The 16352-nt window shown below is 35.7% G+C and overlaps 1 protein-coding gene across 3 annotated transcripts in view; it reads left to right on the forward strand.

The window, feature by feature from the left end:
- NAV3 (neuron navigator 3) overlaps positions 1 to 16352 on the forward strand; it is a 363427-nt gene that overhangs the window by 95022 nt on the left and 252053 nt on the right. For all 3 annotated transcript variants that reach the window (XM_029206422.1, XM_029206421.1, XM_029206423.1), the window contains exons 2-3: positions 15321 to 15438; positions 16069 to 16121. In XM_029206422.1, coding sequence (XP_029062255.1) covers positions 15321 to 15438; positions 16069 to 16121 — 171 coding nt within the window. The remainder of the gene's footprint in view (positions 1 to 15320; positions 15439 to 16068; positions 16122 to 16352) is intronic.

Below are 16352 nucleotides of genomic sequence, written 5' to 3' on the forward strand. Positions count from 1 at the left end.
AACGTAAAATAGATAGCTAGTGGGAAGCAGCCACATAGCACAAGGAGGTCAGCTCAGTGCTTTGTGACCACCGAGAGGGGTGGGATAAGGAGGGTGAGAGGGAGGGAGACGCAAGAGGGAAGAGATATGGGGATACATGTATAACTGATTCACTTTGTTATAAAGCAGAAACTAACACACCACTGTAAAGCAATTATACTCCAATAAAGATGTTTAAAAAAAAAATGACCAACAGAAACATAATACCAAGTATGTCTAGACTTCATTTTGCGTTACATTGAGGAGTTAAATAAATTTGATGATATAAAGAAAAATAAATAAATTTAATTCTTAGTTCTCTTTTTAATCATCATTAAGAAAAAAAATGTTTTACCAAGTTCTAAGGATTCCAGTTGTGGAAATTTCACCAGCGTATGCCCATATTCCCATCCCAGGGACCGTAGCAACAGGTTGAATGGAATTGCTCAGGACCCAAGGTCAGAGCTTCACAAGGAAGAGAGAGGCATTCCTAATGATGAAGAGCCCATAATAAGTGCTCAAAAGATACACATGAAATGAATTAATGAAAAGATAATCAGGAATGAAGAGAAAGTCCTTGGTAATGACTGTGGGTACAGGGCAATGGTCTCTGGAAGGGAAACAGGAATATTTCCTATTTTTCTCCATTGGCATCATCATCAAATTCTTGGACACAGGAGATTTGTTCTGTGAAGCGTCTTCGGCTGCAAGGAGAATGTCTCTGTAATTTAAATTAACATCAGTCTGTAACAAACACCTGGGTTCCAGGGGCTTCGCACAGTAGCTGTTTATTTCTCACTCCCGCAGTGAAAGGTGTTTCCTGCTTGTTGGTTGTAGAATTAGGGATGCTCTGTTTTAGACAGTCACTCAGAACTTATACTAATGATAGCTCTGCCATTTTCATCATGTGGCTTCCATATTCCACCTAGATATGAACTTCCAGCTGCACCGAGGGCAAAAAGGATGGAGAATACGGTGTGGGGTATTTTTATGGGCCAGGATGGGAAGAGATGAATATCACTTCAGTTCACATCCCATTGGTGAGAAGAAGTCTACATTTTCCTACCTAAATGCAAGAAGAGGAGAGCTGGAAATGAAGTTCCTGTGTGAGAAGCTGCTTGCTAGAGGATACTCTATGCTGTGGAAGCTGGAACAACAGTTTTGGTGAACAGTAGCTAAAATGTAATAGGTTTTCTGACAAGGGATGGGAGTGGGGTCACTTATAGTCATGAAGCGGCTGGAAAGGCATTGCTAGTTAGGTCAGCTCTTCATAAAAATCATCCATTGTCATAATACATAGCTGATGTATGACCTTTCTTGGAATAGACTAGGAAATACATCAGATACGGGCAGAGAAGAAATTCGAGATAAGGGCATTTTGTGGATACAAATTCATTTCTGTGTCTCATTAATGCAATTAAAAAACAAAACATAATCTCAGTATGCATGTGCAATAGTTCTTTGAAATGATTCTATGTTTGTTTTGGGGGAATATGTTTTTAAATGTAATTCATGGGTAACATGTTTCATGGATTATAATAATGATGCCTTATTTTGTATAATATATTTTGCTTTTGCAAATGTTTTCTATTACAGTTAATCCTCACAATAATTCTCTGAGATAGGCAGGGTAGATAAGGATATGATCCCTGCATTAAAGAGGAGGAAACTCAAGATCCAGTAGTAAGTGGTAGAACTGGGAAAGGAGCCCAGAATCTCTGACTCCAGGCTCTACTTCTGAAACCCTTCAAAAATTTAACTTTATTTTTTTTTCTCAGAGGGATTGGGAGTTAGAGGACAACATCAGCTGAGATCGGCTTACCTGCTTAGTGAGAAGTTTTACTTCCTGAGCTGTCCATGTTGGGTGAATGTTCTAGACCATGTTTCACATCCTCTTGGGGGAACAACTTCAATCACTGGAATAGATTTATAAGAAAATAGATTGTAAAATTTCGTTTGGGGGCTTGAACTTGAAATATTGGCCCAATTAGAGTCTTTGATTTCTATTTGCTACCTTGCATTTGTATATAAATACAGTATGAAATCATATAGTGAGCAGTCTGCCTTTTTTTTTTTTCATTTTTATTTTCCATTTTACTTAATGAAGTGTAATAACTTATAAGGGATTTAAATTGAATCCTTAGCAGTCTACCTGTTGTGGTACATTTAAAATGAAAGGATTTCAGAATGAAATTTGGAGATTTTTATGGTGATTGTCAATGTGATGACTTCTAAAATCTTGGTGCTCTCGTCGGGGTCAAGAGACCACTAGTGTGGTTGTCCAATTAGGTGAGCAGGTTTACTCTGCAGCATGACAGAGCTGTACAGTAGATGCACTCCAGCTGATGGTCTTGGAGTTCTGTGGCTCTAGCCCCTACCTGTGGTGATTTGGAGCTACAGCATGTCACTGTAGAGAAACCACCTGCAGGAAGCCGTTAAATAATTGTGTCTGATTGGAATATAAATTGGATCCATCAGAGTGTCCTTAGCAAACAGCAAACTACATGACACATATCACCATGTGTCGTGTATACTACAACGCATGATAGTTTCAAAAATTTCAAATATTTATGAAAATAGGATATGGCCCCATGGGGATCAACAAAATCTTCCAAAATGTATTGTGTTTGCTTAGAATTCATGTAACAACGACAAAAAGAAGATGGCAAGAAAACAAATATTTTTCAAAGTCTCTCTTTGTCCCTAGAAATTTCACTCCTGCAGACTAGCAGTGGCTGGATGGATGTATCAGTGCCCCTGGGGTGATGCATTTCTATTTCCATTGCTCTTCATTGCAGCTTTTTAGCACAGCAGGAAGTGTGTTCTCTCTCAGCTTCCAAGTTTTATGTTTTTAGCCTAAGTAAATAGAAACCACCTGTTGTTCACCTCCTTGTAAATAGATTTTTTTAACCTTGATAAAACTTTGAAATGGATACCTACCTTTATTACTAAAACTTTAAAGATTTTAACATAAGAATGAATGGTTTGCAAAGAGCACTTATAGTCAGTATTTTCTGGGCTCACTGCGAGGTGTTTTTTGGTTTTGGGGGATTTTTTTGGTAGCAGGAGAATTTTAGGAGGTAAAGGAAAATACTATATAAGCTGTGAGTCTTTTGTTACTTTTAATTTACATTGAAATAACATTCTCTTTACAGTGAAACACAGTTTAAAGTGCTAGAAATAAACCCATTTTTATGTGTGAACATCATTGTCTATGCCAGTGGTCCTCAAATATTAGCTAGCATACATCATAATCACCTGGAGAATTTTTAAAACTCAGATTACTGTTCCCACCTTTAGAGTTTCTGAGTCAGTGGTTCTAGGGTGAGGGCTGATAATTTGCATTTCTAACAAGTTCCTAGATGACTCTGATGATGTTGGTCCAGGGGCCATACTTTGAAAATTGCTGGTCTATGCTTAATGTTTCTAACAGTCAATTCCTCACTGTTAATTATGGGTACGTGAGTGGAAATACCCAGGTCAGAAGCCTAGAAACTGAATTGCTAAGACTAATCGAGGTTTATTCTCTCTTACCTTTGTGTTTCATTAATATTATTTTCTTACGCATATTTTTCTGCCATATTATTTCTTCTTTGAAGGACGGTTGCTAATATTTGCCTTGAACTTAACTTACATCAATTATCAGACTGAGATAAAAAGAAGGTAAAAGAATTTCATGTATCATGCTTTTTCTTTCCCCCCTAGAAAAGTATGAGAAGTAACTAAGTTCTCTTAACTGGTTTTCTAAAATACTCTTTGGTACAGTTTAATATGCAGGTTTTAACACATGTTGTCACCTGGGTTATTAGAATTTTGCAAGCAGTTAGGATGGATTCCCCATAGAGCATTCCATAAACGCAGTGGCAATGCGATTGAAGTTAAGTGAAAAAAATTTAAATTAGTACCAGAATTGTACTGTATGGTTATAATATCCAACTCCTTTTTCAGAAATTTACAAAGTGTCATTTTCTCTGTAGAAGAAAAGATCATTAAAAAGCGCTGTGAATTTAAGACAGGGTAGATGATTCTTTATATATTTCATTTCTGGCAGAGTGTTTATCGGATTGTCCACTGATGAGGAAATTGCCCAGGATGATGGTGACACTTAAGGTTAGAGGAGAAAATATGACTCAAAAACCGAAACAGTCAGTACATTTGGAGTGGTCAGAAGGATCAGAGAGTGACATATGTGACCGCAAATAAATGCCAGGGAGTCTTCACAAGCGTGTGGGGAGTGATGATTTGGAAAAAAGATCGAGGTAGCTGGAATGTCACCAGATAGGCAAGGTGGAGAGAGACGAGGCAATCATCATTGCAAGGAACACCTGGTGGGTTCTCAAAATTGGCTAACCTGCTCCCTGCCCAGTCCTTCCTTCCCTCCTCAGGGACAAACTATGTGTCTTATCCTTTTTAATGTGGCCACAGTACCCAGCACAGCGCTGTGCAATCAGTGTTGGCTGATTTGATTTGATTATGCATGCCCCAGTTTGTATTCTGGTTTCATCATTTTCCCTACAAATAAACTGCAGGTTAAAAAAAAAAAAAAATCAGGAATACTGTAGTTAGCATAGTAAACTCTATCTCTTGTTTTCCTTTTAGATTACATTTAGGTCTGTTTCTGCTCATCTAAAAATTTCTTATTCCTATATGAAAATACAGGCTTACCTCGTTTTATTGTTTCACCTTATTGCACTTCACAGGTAACTGCGTTTTTTGTTTTTTGGGTTTTTTTTTATGAATTGAAGGTTTGTGGCAACCCTGCATCGAGCTTTCCGAGCAGCATTTGCTCGCTTCGAGTCTCTGTGTCACATTTTGGTAATTCATGCAATATTTCAGCCTTTTTCATTATTATTACATTTGTTATGATGATCTGTGATCAGTGATTTTTGCTGTTACTATTGCAAAAACATTACGACTTGCTGAAGGCTCAGACAATGGTTAGAATTTTTTAGCAATGAAGTATTTTTTAATTAAGGTACGTACATTGTTTTTTTAGACATAATGCTATTGCACACTTAATAGACTACAGCATAGTTTAAACATAGCTTTTGTATGCACTGGGAAACCAAAAACTTCTTGTGACTTGCTTTATTGAGATACTTGTTTTATTTAGATGGTCTAGAATCAAACCCATAATATCTCCGAGGTATGCCTAAAAGGAGATGTCATTAACATTCCAAGCTAATCACTTGGGCTATGAATTTAAACAGATAAATGCAGTTGTAAATGAAAATATCACTATAATTTCAGTTTCAATAAAATCTGAAACTTGAATCAAGTGGTACATTTGACAGCTGTGTGCCAAGGAAGTGTCACTGGGATGGGTGGGGTTGCAAGCATGAAAGTTGAGAATATTGATGTTGATTATTTGCTCCATCTGGCTTATGGTCAAAATAAGTACAGTAGGCAGCCAAGGTTTATTCTTTTCTCAGGTAGGAAATAACTCTCAGAGAACGTGAAAGGTTAAATGCAGTAATAATGGAAAGTGATATTTTTGCATGTATATGAATTTTAACGTTTATTTAAGACTGGTGATCCCTTCACATGGAATATATTATTAGTAATATATGTGACATGGATCCACATTCTGGCTGGAATGTGGATGGGGCAGATATAATCTTGCATTTTTGAAGGAGAAAGAACCTAGGGCAGGAAGACAGTTGCTGGCGTCTCAGTATCAGGATGCATAATTTCATTTAATCCCTCATTTTCATTCCTATACCTCTACCCTCCTGTCTGACTGATATCTCTAAGTCTGGATTTTCCCTGGTCTGTAGTTCCTGCCTCTTGATGGTATGAGGGAGAGGTAAAGTAGTTCTTGTCTCTGGTTTCCCCCACCCCAACTTTCCACTTGATCTGTTGCCCACACTTCCTGAGCTGTTCTGGGATTCTATGGGAAAATCTCTTTGCATTGCTCTGATGTCTCCCTCCGCAGGCTCCTGTGGGCTTGATGTTCCTTTACTCCTCTTTGCTAAATCATGTATCACTCTTTCAGCTGCTTTCCATATTCATATACTGTAGTTATAGGAGATTGAGTTTGAGCCTTCGGTTTTTGTTCTTGCTGTCTTAAGGGAGAATTCCTAGAAAATACAGGGTGGAAAAGTTTTCATTTTACCATCCAGAAAGTGGGAGTCTTACATCTTAAGTCTTAGCCTCTTAAGCAGTCTCCCTTTACTGTTTTTCTCTATCCCTCATAGCTACACCAGAGCTAGAGTTTAGAAATACAGCCATATCTGTCATTTTTATGCCTCCTACATAAAAATAAGCTTTTACCTAAAATATTGATACAGCCCTCTTTACTTTACATAGGACCCCTGCCTCACTCCTGTCCTCTTCTCTCTAGCTTTTCCATGTGCCTCTTCCCCGTGCTCTGACCAAATGGAATTATTCAGCCCAAATGGATTCAGAATTTAGAATATGAAATACACCTCTGCCCCTTAATAAGTTTCACTATCCCTCTTCATATATATATATATGGAATATGCTTTCCCCTTCTCTCTGCTTGTCAAAGCTCATCCTTTTGGATGGCATTCCTCAATCTTTCATCATTCTTCTAGGACCTTCATAGTTGTGGCTTTCTTTTTTCTCTTTTTTTTTTTTTTTGGCCATTTTTCTTTAAACAAATTCACTTTTAAGAACTGGAGTAAATTGGCTTCATAAGGAAACTTTTATTCTGAAGTCAAGTGGGAACTATCCTGTGATTTTTAGGTAGGAAGGTAAATTAGTTTATCAGATTTGCATTTTAAAGCAGTCCCTATCTATAGCGTATAGAATAGTTTAGCGCATACCCTGCCTAATTTAGAGACAGTTTCTAGGACTTTTAAAGCAATTTGGGTGAGAGATGATGAAAAGCTGAACCAGAATAATTACAGCAGTAATGGAGCCGAAGGGTCAAAAGATATTAAGGAGATAGAATTAACAGAGCTGGGTCAGAGATTGGGTGTGACAAATAAAGAAAAAAGCAAAAGGAAATTACAGAGTTTATTTTGTGTTTACTTTAGAATTTACCTGCTTTCATAGACCTTCTTCTGATTTTCTGGAGTTGCTGACTCATCAATATTCACTTTTAATCAACCTTCAAACTTGAAATTTTTAAAAAAAAGTTCATTACTGGTATTTTTCTTGATGTAAAAACTGAGAAATAAACTAGCTGAGTTGAACCATTTACTTGGTGAATCTATTACATATATTGTGATGATGTTTATATTATAAAAGCTTTTAATGGGTTCATTTTATAATAGTCCCTCATAGCCCTCAGTATTGAGATTTCTAGAAGGTCTGCAAGAGTCATGACATTGAACTCCATGGATCTTTTGGTCATATCAGTTCTGTGATAGCAACTGAAGATCCAGTCTGTGATCAAATTTCAAACTGAGTAAAAATAGCATGTTTCAGGTCTTAATTCCATACTGTAATTTTTCTAATCTCCTTTGCCCAACATTGCCTGTCACTCAGGGATTTTTGAATCATACACTGAGGTGTACAAAATTATAGCTTTTAAAAAGAATATATAGGGAATTCCCTGGTGGTCCAGTGGTTAGGACTCTTCTCTTGCACTGCAGGGAGCCCGGGTTTGATCCCTGGTAGGAAACTAAGACCCCAGAAGCTGCGCAGCATGACCAAAATAATAACAATAATAGGCAAAGAGATAGATTCTATTTTTTTTTAAAGAATATATATATAAGTTCACCTCTCAAATTTCTATTTCTGTACAGCAGGAGAAAATTTATTTTTCCCAATTCGAAGTATTCAGTTACTTCTGGTTTAAATTTCAGTCCTATCAGAAAAGGCCCAGTCAACTTCAGATCCTTCTCCTTCCCTTGTACATCTTTCTCCCTGAAGTGATAGTCTGGGGAGGGTTGGTGAACAAGGGTACTTACTTCCACGGCACCATGATGCCACATCTTATGGGCTGTTAGTGCCCATCAGTGCCACTGTCTGGTAAGTGGTGAAATTTATGATGTCTGTCAGACTGGAGTTATCATAACCTGTGCTCACATATTTCTTGCTTTTTGTCCTTTCCCATATTAGGTCTAAGCATCCTTCCTGTCCTGATTTCAAATACTCTCTGGGCTCACTTGCTTTCCCTTAGAAAATCCCATATGATTCTCAGGAATTGGAAGAAAAAAATGGATGCTTTCGCATAAGCTTTTGGTAGGTGTTATGCTTTGTGAGTCCTTCTCGGGTCCAGATGCTACTATGAAACTCCACCCAGAGAGGTGGCCTGTTAGGTCGAATCTTAGCACCTTTGCTTCCTTCCAGTTCTCTTCCCAGGACTAATTCTTCTCTTTGTGGGAAAAAACACTTTCATCACTGGTCACTCTTCCCTAATCTACCATTTATGGCTTATCTTTTATGTGCTTACTCCTTTGCTGATTTATGTAATATGAAAACCCAATTATTACTGTTGAAATTGTTGGTTTTCAAAACAGTTTCTTTCTGCTATGGATTAGAAGAGCCTATTTGACTTCTCAAAACCTATAATTTGAATAAACCAGAGAGCAGTGCTTACGGGAATATATCACTACTTCTTGAATGTTGGGGAGAAACTAATGTGTATAAATAAATGCAGGGTTGAAACCAGCTCAACTGATATTTAAAATCATCTGACTTCATTTATAATATTTTCTAAGTAGGTTATAGGTTAGTGTCTTTCTGTTAAAATAGGCTCTTGACTGAAGAGTCTGTCTTTCCCCACCTACTTCTCTACATTTCTTTGATCATTTAGCACTCATTAAAAATAAATTTGTATCTCATTGAAACATTTGTATATCTCAGTGTGTAGTGTATGTAGTAACAAAAACAGTCATAATAATTTTTATATAACTGTCAGGTTACTTATAATACACTCATCAAATACTGAATTATGGTTAAAAAGTTCAGGAGCAGTTTGCTGTGATACACAAAGGCAGTGCATTCATTATATTGTCAGTAGTGAAAAAAAAAACTCATCATAAACAAAAGTTTAAGACTCCATGGAGAACCAAAGTAGATCTTCTGATGTTGTTTTACTGTAACAGGATAAAAGCAATATGATGTCTATATTTTGGCTTCTATTTTTGTTTGTTTGTTTTACAGCATATTTATTATTTATTCATTTGCCGTTTTATTGAGAAATAATTGATATACATCACTGTATACGTTTAACGCATACAGCCTGATGGTTTGGTTTACATATACTGTGAAATTATTACCACAGTACGTTCAGTTAACATCCAACTTGTCATATAGATAGATACAGTAAAAAGAAAAAAATGGGGGGGGGAGTCTTCTTGTGATGAGAATTCACAGGATTAACTCTCTTAACAAATTTCCTATGTATCATATAGCAGTATTAACTGTAGTCATCATGCCACGCATTACATCCTTAGTGCTTATTTATCTTGTAACTGGAAGGTTGTACCTTTTGCCACCTTTCTCCAATACCCCCTCGCCCTCCACCCTCCACCTCTGGTAACCCCAAGTCTGATCTTTTTTCAATGAGGTTTTTTCATTTGTTTTTAGATTCCACATGTAAGTGAGATGATACAATATTTGTATTTCTCTGTATGACTTATTCCACTTAGCATAATGCCTTCAAGTTTCATTCATATTGTGGCAAATAGTAGGATTTCCTCATTTTCTATGAGTGAATAACATTCCATCGTGTGTGTGTGTATAAATTTATATATCTATATTTTATATATCTATATATGTACCACAACTTATTTTTCCATTCATCCATCGATGGACACTTAGGTTTTTTTCTGTGTCTTAGCTATTGTAAATAATGCTCCTATGAGCACGGGGTTGCAGATATCTTTTTGAGTTAGTGTTTCTATTTCCTTTGCATAAATTTCCAGAAGTAGAAATGCTAGATCATATGGTAGTTCTATTTTTAACTACTTGAGGATCCTCCATACTAATTTCCCTAGTGGCTATACCAATTTAAAATTCCACCAGTAGTACACAGGGGTTCCCTTTTCTCCATATCCATGTCAGCATTTGTTATCTCTTGTCTTTTTGATAACAGCCATTCTAACAGGCGTGAGGTGCTATCACATTGTGGTTTTAATTTGCATTTCCCTAATGACTAGTGATATTGAACATCTTTTCTTATACCTGTTGGAATTTTGTGTATTTTCTTTGGACAAATGTCTATTCAGATCCTTTGCCTATTTTTAATTGGGTTATTTGTATTTTTGGTATTGAATTGTACAATTTCTTTATATATTTTAGATATTAATTCCTTTATCAGATTATACTGTTTGCATATATTTTTTGCCCATTCCATGGGTTGTCTTTTCTCTTTGTTGATGATTTCTTTTGCTGTGCAGAAGCTTTTTAGTTTGGTGTAGTCTCACTTGTTTTTTGTTTTGTTTTGTTTCTTGTGCTTTAGATGTCATATCCAAAACTTCATTCCCAAGACCCATGCCAAGGAATTTATTCCTGTGTTTGTTTCTAGGGGTTTCATGTTTTCAGGTCTTAATCCATTTTGAGTTAATTTTTAAGTGGCATAAGATATGGGTCCAGTTTCATTCTTTCACATGTGACTACCTTAATTATCTCAGCAGCATTTATCGAAGTGACTGTCTTTTCTCCATTGAGTGCTCTTAGCTCTTTTGTCAAATATTAGTTGATTATATATGCATGGTTTTATTTCTAGGCTCTCAATTCTGTTCCATTGGTCTATTTATCTGTTGTTATGCTAGTACCATATTGTTTTGATGACCATAGCTTTATAGTATAGCTTGAAATCAGGAATATTGCCTTCTATTTGACCCTATTATTTTATAATTTACAAATTAGCACTGTAAAAGAAATATTATAGGATCAAATAATTAAGAGATCATTACAACTTGCAGCAGTTTTCCTTAATTAGTTAGGTCAACTACCTTTGGGTGGACAGCTAAGATTTAAGGATTTGACAAAGGTACTGTTTTATAATGCTAATAAACCAATTATGATTAATGTAAATATGAAAATGTGAACTAATAATACTATTTGACATTTAACAAATATTTAGTAAGTGAAGGGCCATGTTCCAAAAGTATAAATTTATTAACTCCTCACAATAATCCCATTAATAGGTAATACTATTATTGCCATTTTACAGACGAGAAAAATCTTACACTGAGAGGAAATAACTGTTCAGTCGGTATCCACATGGATATTGAGTGGCAGAGCAGAAATTCCAACCGTATAGACTGTTCCTTAAAGAATACCTGCTGTTGCATAATAGGCCCTAAAACCCATGCTGATAAATAAGAAATATAAAGTATGCCATGGTGCCTTTAATTTCTATTATTTTAAATTACTGTAAATGCATTATTAAACATACAACTGTGCTAGAGTTTCTAAATAGCACTTTGGTAAATGTAATCTCATTAATTCTTCTGAATTGACTGAAATATAATTATTACATGAGATGACATTTATATTCATAATATTGCAGTTTAAACATCTGAAGCCAGCTTTCCTCAGATATTTTAAGGTAAATGATATTTAAAGCTTTGGTCACAACCTTGATGACTTAAACGCTCAATGGCCCTGTAGACAATACCAAATATTGATTTACGATTGATATGATATTATTTTCAATTATATCAGTTTCTTCACTAAAAAAAAAAAAACAACTATAATTCATACCATAGCCCTACAAAATAAGTACCACACATTTCACTCATTCAACTGAGGCTAAGAGGTTAAATGCTGTGATTATTTTTATGGGAATGAATCAAGGGCAACTTTGGAGCTCAGATCCAAAATCCAGACATGATTTCACCATTCTGTTGTGTTTATTTGAACAACAGATTCTAATGATGATTGACCAGGTTGATTGTATCTTCTCTCATCAGGTTATTACAGAAAGTTTATTGATGAGTTTTAAATATATATATTTATATACCATGTGTCCTTTGCTTGAAAACTGTCTCCTTAAAGACACAGTTCATATGTCCACTTTTTTAAATTTAATTTTTTATTTTTTAAAAGACAGGAAAATATAAGTTTATATATACATAATTTTAAATATATGTATAAGTTGCTTTGTAATTGTTTTATATTTCCTAATCTAGATTATAACCCTTTGAAAATCACTGATTTAACTTGAATCAGGTATCTTCTACACATGTCTGTTAGAAAGAGTAAGTAAATAAAGTGCATGGGACTTCGTTTTTAAATTCATTTATTTAGTCTGAATAGATTTTTCTGATTGCAGCTAAGTCAGAGCTACTATCTGAGCAAAGTTTCATGTGTTAGAGATGCTGGACGAGTCAAAGCACTCGGGCTTGGGATTCCTCTAGAAGGAATCCTGGACCAAGTGAAAACGTATTTCATGAGCTCAGCCAGAGGCTATCCCAACAAGGTCTTGAAGGCAACCAGCTGGTTTCCCATCTGTTTTCCCACCTGAGTCCCAGGAGGGATTTGGATAGAGGCTAAGGCACTGTTGACATGCATTTGGAAAATAAAAGTATTATTGTTTTTATTTTTAATACATTCCATTCTGTGTATATTTAAATAAGTTAAATGAATATATTTTCCATAATTTAATGCCTTTATCAAAAAAGAGGAATCCATGCAACATGGAGTTTGTTGGAGGTTGTGTCATGATGGAGGCATTGCAGGCCTGGATGAGAACATCACAGCCTTAAGATTGGATGCATTCCTCTGAGTTTGGATGGCAGACAGATCTGTGGCCCCAGTGAATTAGATAGCAGGAGTCAGAGATGTGAGTAGTGTAAGAAAGCAACGAGTACAGTTTCTCCAGTCTTCAACTGCCAATACTTTCAAATTTTTTAACCTTTGCAAAATGATAACATCAACACATATTTGTTGGAAAGCCATCATAGCAAATAACACTTAGATGCCATAAAACGATAATAACAGCAGACCCTTTTTCAGGGCTAACTCTGTGACCAGCACTTTACAAGTGCTATTTTGTTTATTCCTGACACAAGTTTATAATGTAAGTATTATTATTATCCTTATTTTTCAGATGAGGAATCAGGTTTAGAAAGGATAAGCAACTTGTTCAGTGTCCCAGGGGTGGCAAGCAGTCTGCTGGGCCTCAAAGCCAGGTCTGCTTGACTACAGAACTCATGTTCTTCATCTTTGTGGATCCTTTAAAGTCAATTAACTGGTGCTTATAACTCGCTGCCTAGGGGACAGGCACAAATCAAGCCTGGCTTGCCCTGAAATTTCTACTAGAAACCAAACAATTAATGCTATCATTAAAAGATGAACAGAAAGTGCTCAATTTTTTATATTCTAAACAGTATAAATCCTTATAAAATTAAAAGTTTACAATAACACAAGCAGACTAAAATCTTGAGGAAAATGATCACCAAATAAAAGTGTCTATCTAGAAATCATGTGTTTGTTTTCTAATTCAGGAGACAGTTGTGCAAGTGATTTTTCTCACACTTTAATATCTTCAGTATAAAGAAGATCATGAACATGGAGAAAGATGTAGTGTTGCTGTCATGTATGTTTTTCTTATGCAACAGGATGCTTCAAATTATTTATGTCTTTCAGGACACTTAATACCACTACATATGCATTAAGATGCCACTTTGTATTTTCTAAAATAAAGAAACACCCTCTTTTTCTTCTATGTTGTATTTTGGAATGTTTGTACCTAGGATACATTAAAAAAAACTTAGTGGTCCCACTTTTAGGTTTTGGTCCTGTAAAAAATACTAGTATATGAATGTGCCAAGGTATCTTACAAGTTTAGATGCAGTGGAAACATTTTAAAAATAATTAAATATCCTTCAACAGGGGATTGATATTATGTATAATATTACATCAAAAATAATGAGAAAATATATGCAAAATGGTTTTAGAAGTGTTATTAAAATACTGTTACATAAAAAACTGAAAAATGCAGTGATAAGTAAAATTGAGCTAGATTTGGTTACGCATTCTATCATGAGCATGTGTATGTGTGTGTAATATTGTGTCATGTGGTGAAGTGTGTAGGCGTAGAAAAAATTCTAGAACTATTTATACCAAGTTATTCAAAAGTGGGTGGGGTTGCAAGTTGTGGGGAAACCTCCATTTCTCAGTTTCTATACTTTTATTTTATTTTTACAAAAACATGTATCAGTTTTGTTAGAAATAAAAAAAGCATTTTTTAATATTTTGCTCGGCACTCAGTGCTCATGACTACAAGGCTCAATTTACCTTTCCAATCTAATTTGTCACAATTTCAGGCGTCCTGCCTTAATTATATAATTTACAGCTGTGCCCTTGATTCCTTTTTTCCTCTGCCTTTCTGTATCTTGTCCCCTCTGTGGGGAGAGCCCTTTCCTTCACTTCCTATCTTTAGGTTCTATTATGTTTACAGTTCTAATTCCAGTGCTTCTATAACACATTTTTATGTGTATATTTCTCAGTTAATTGTCCTCCTCTATTCTCATTTCAAATTTTGCATTCTTCTATCATATCACATATTATAATCTGCCTTGTAATAAATGTATTAATATGTCCATATGAGCCATTCATGAAATTAAAGTCTTAACTTATTTATTTCCTTACATTTAGATTACATCAGTAAGTGCCTATAACATTGGAAAAGTTAGTAACATTTTATTTTTGTGAAGTTTTTGAACAGTTTCAGTTTTTTCTTCTATCAATCTGTTATTGGAGAGACACCTCTACTTTATGTAGATTGCCAACCTTATGGCTCATAATCTGCTCGTCGATTCTGTATTATGATTTCTATGTAATAACTGCATTTGCTTCCTCTATTCTCTTATATAAATGCATTTCAAGAGGCTGAAATGGGATATGACAGTTCAAATAAAATAGCTTAGGCATTTGCAATTATTTCATAAAATGATGCCAAAATATTGTCACATACAGTATCTCACATGACAAATTTAATTAAGTCTTCTCAGAGAAACACACATTTTTATAGTAAGATTCTGGTATAAATCAATCCAGGTGGCTTCCTTTTACAAGGACAGGCAGATTATTTTCAGTATGATAGAACCAGGGGCAAGAGAGTAAAAACTCAAACTGATTTGCAAACAGGAGCTTCCTCAGTAGTCATCCAGGAAGGGAGTTTTGCTGTGTCACAAGTGACTAGTCCCGGGTTTTGAAAAAAGAGTGAGTCATCCCCCTTTGAAACAAGAGATAAGTGGGGGAAAGAGCTGTTTAAAAATTATTTTACAACTATTTCCTTTGGAGCTATGACTCCTTAAGCTGGAATGTGATCCAGAATAACTTCCCTTTGAATCCAACATTTGTCTTAAGCATTTTTATTGCCTCTCTTTTCCCTCGTCCCATCTCACTTCTTCCCTCCCTCTGTTCAACAGATTTACACGGACTGGGCCAACCACTACCTGGCAAAATCGGGCCACAAGCGGCTGATCAAGGATTTGCAGCAAGACATTGCAGATGGAGTGCTGCTAGCAGAAATCATCCAGATCATTGGTAAGATCTGCCCTCTGAGAAAAGCCATGAAAGTTTCTGCACCCACGCACTTCGGTAAAATACAATTTAATTTGGATGCTTAGGAACTTGGTCCATGTGTCTCTGAGATTAATGCAGCTCTCCCCGTGATTTAATTAAAATGTTTATGTGAGAATGTTTGAAAAAGGCAGTTTGGCCATACTTTTAAATGGCTAGAACTGTATCTTTACATACACTGAATTGTCAGAAATGAACGCTTCATTAAACCATATGTCTCCCATGTGTGCATTTCGTTAGCTGGAGCAACTCATACACTCTGAGATTCCTTGAAACTATATCCTGATCCAGCAGGGACAATTGTGAAAGGTTTCATGCCAGCAGTCATTTGGCACAGGCTAAGGAATTAGCAGCAACTTCCTTCTCACTCACTTTTTTTTTTTATTTGCCTGATTTGTGCATATGGACCTGGCGGCTGCTAACAAGAGTGTCTTCTTGTACACGGCTTAGGAGGCAGAGTGAATGTAGCACCAGCATTTTGCTTGGTGTTTTTTTTTTTTTCTTTTTTTCTTAGTCTCCTTTTTTTGTGTTTCACTTCATGGCTTAAGCATGTCGTTCTTTTTTTCTCTCTTTTATTTTATTTCTTGGCTTTAGCAAATGAAAAAGTTGAAGATATCAATGGATGTCCTAGGAGTCAATCTCAGATGGTAAGAATCATGTTTATTCTGAATATATTGCTTGTCTTCACTTCCAGAGTTAACTGCATTTATAAATGGACTAGAAGTTTCTTTTGCATGTCTCTCTCCTTGTTTAAGAAACCATTTGATCATATTCTATCATATATATTTCTTTGGGTGCAATTTAGGAAGAAGTGATAACAACAATACAGTTGAATATGTATGACTCCTGAAGAACCAATCTCCAGGTGTTTTATCAGA

The sequence above is a fragment of the Monodon monoceros genome, unplaced genomic scaffold, assembly GCF_005190385.1.
Source record: "Monodon monoceros isolate NGI ecotype Baffin Bay Population unplaced genomic scaffold, NGI_Narwhal_1 Super_Scaffold_6, whole genome shotgun sequence".
NCBI lineage: Eukaryota > Metazoa > Chordata > Mammalia > Artiodactyla > Monodontidae > Monodon > Monodon monoceros.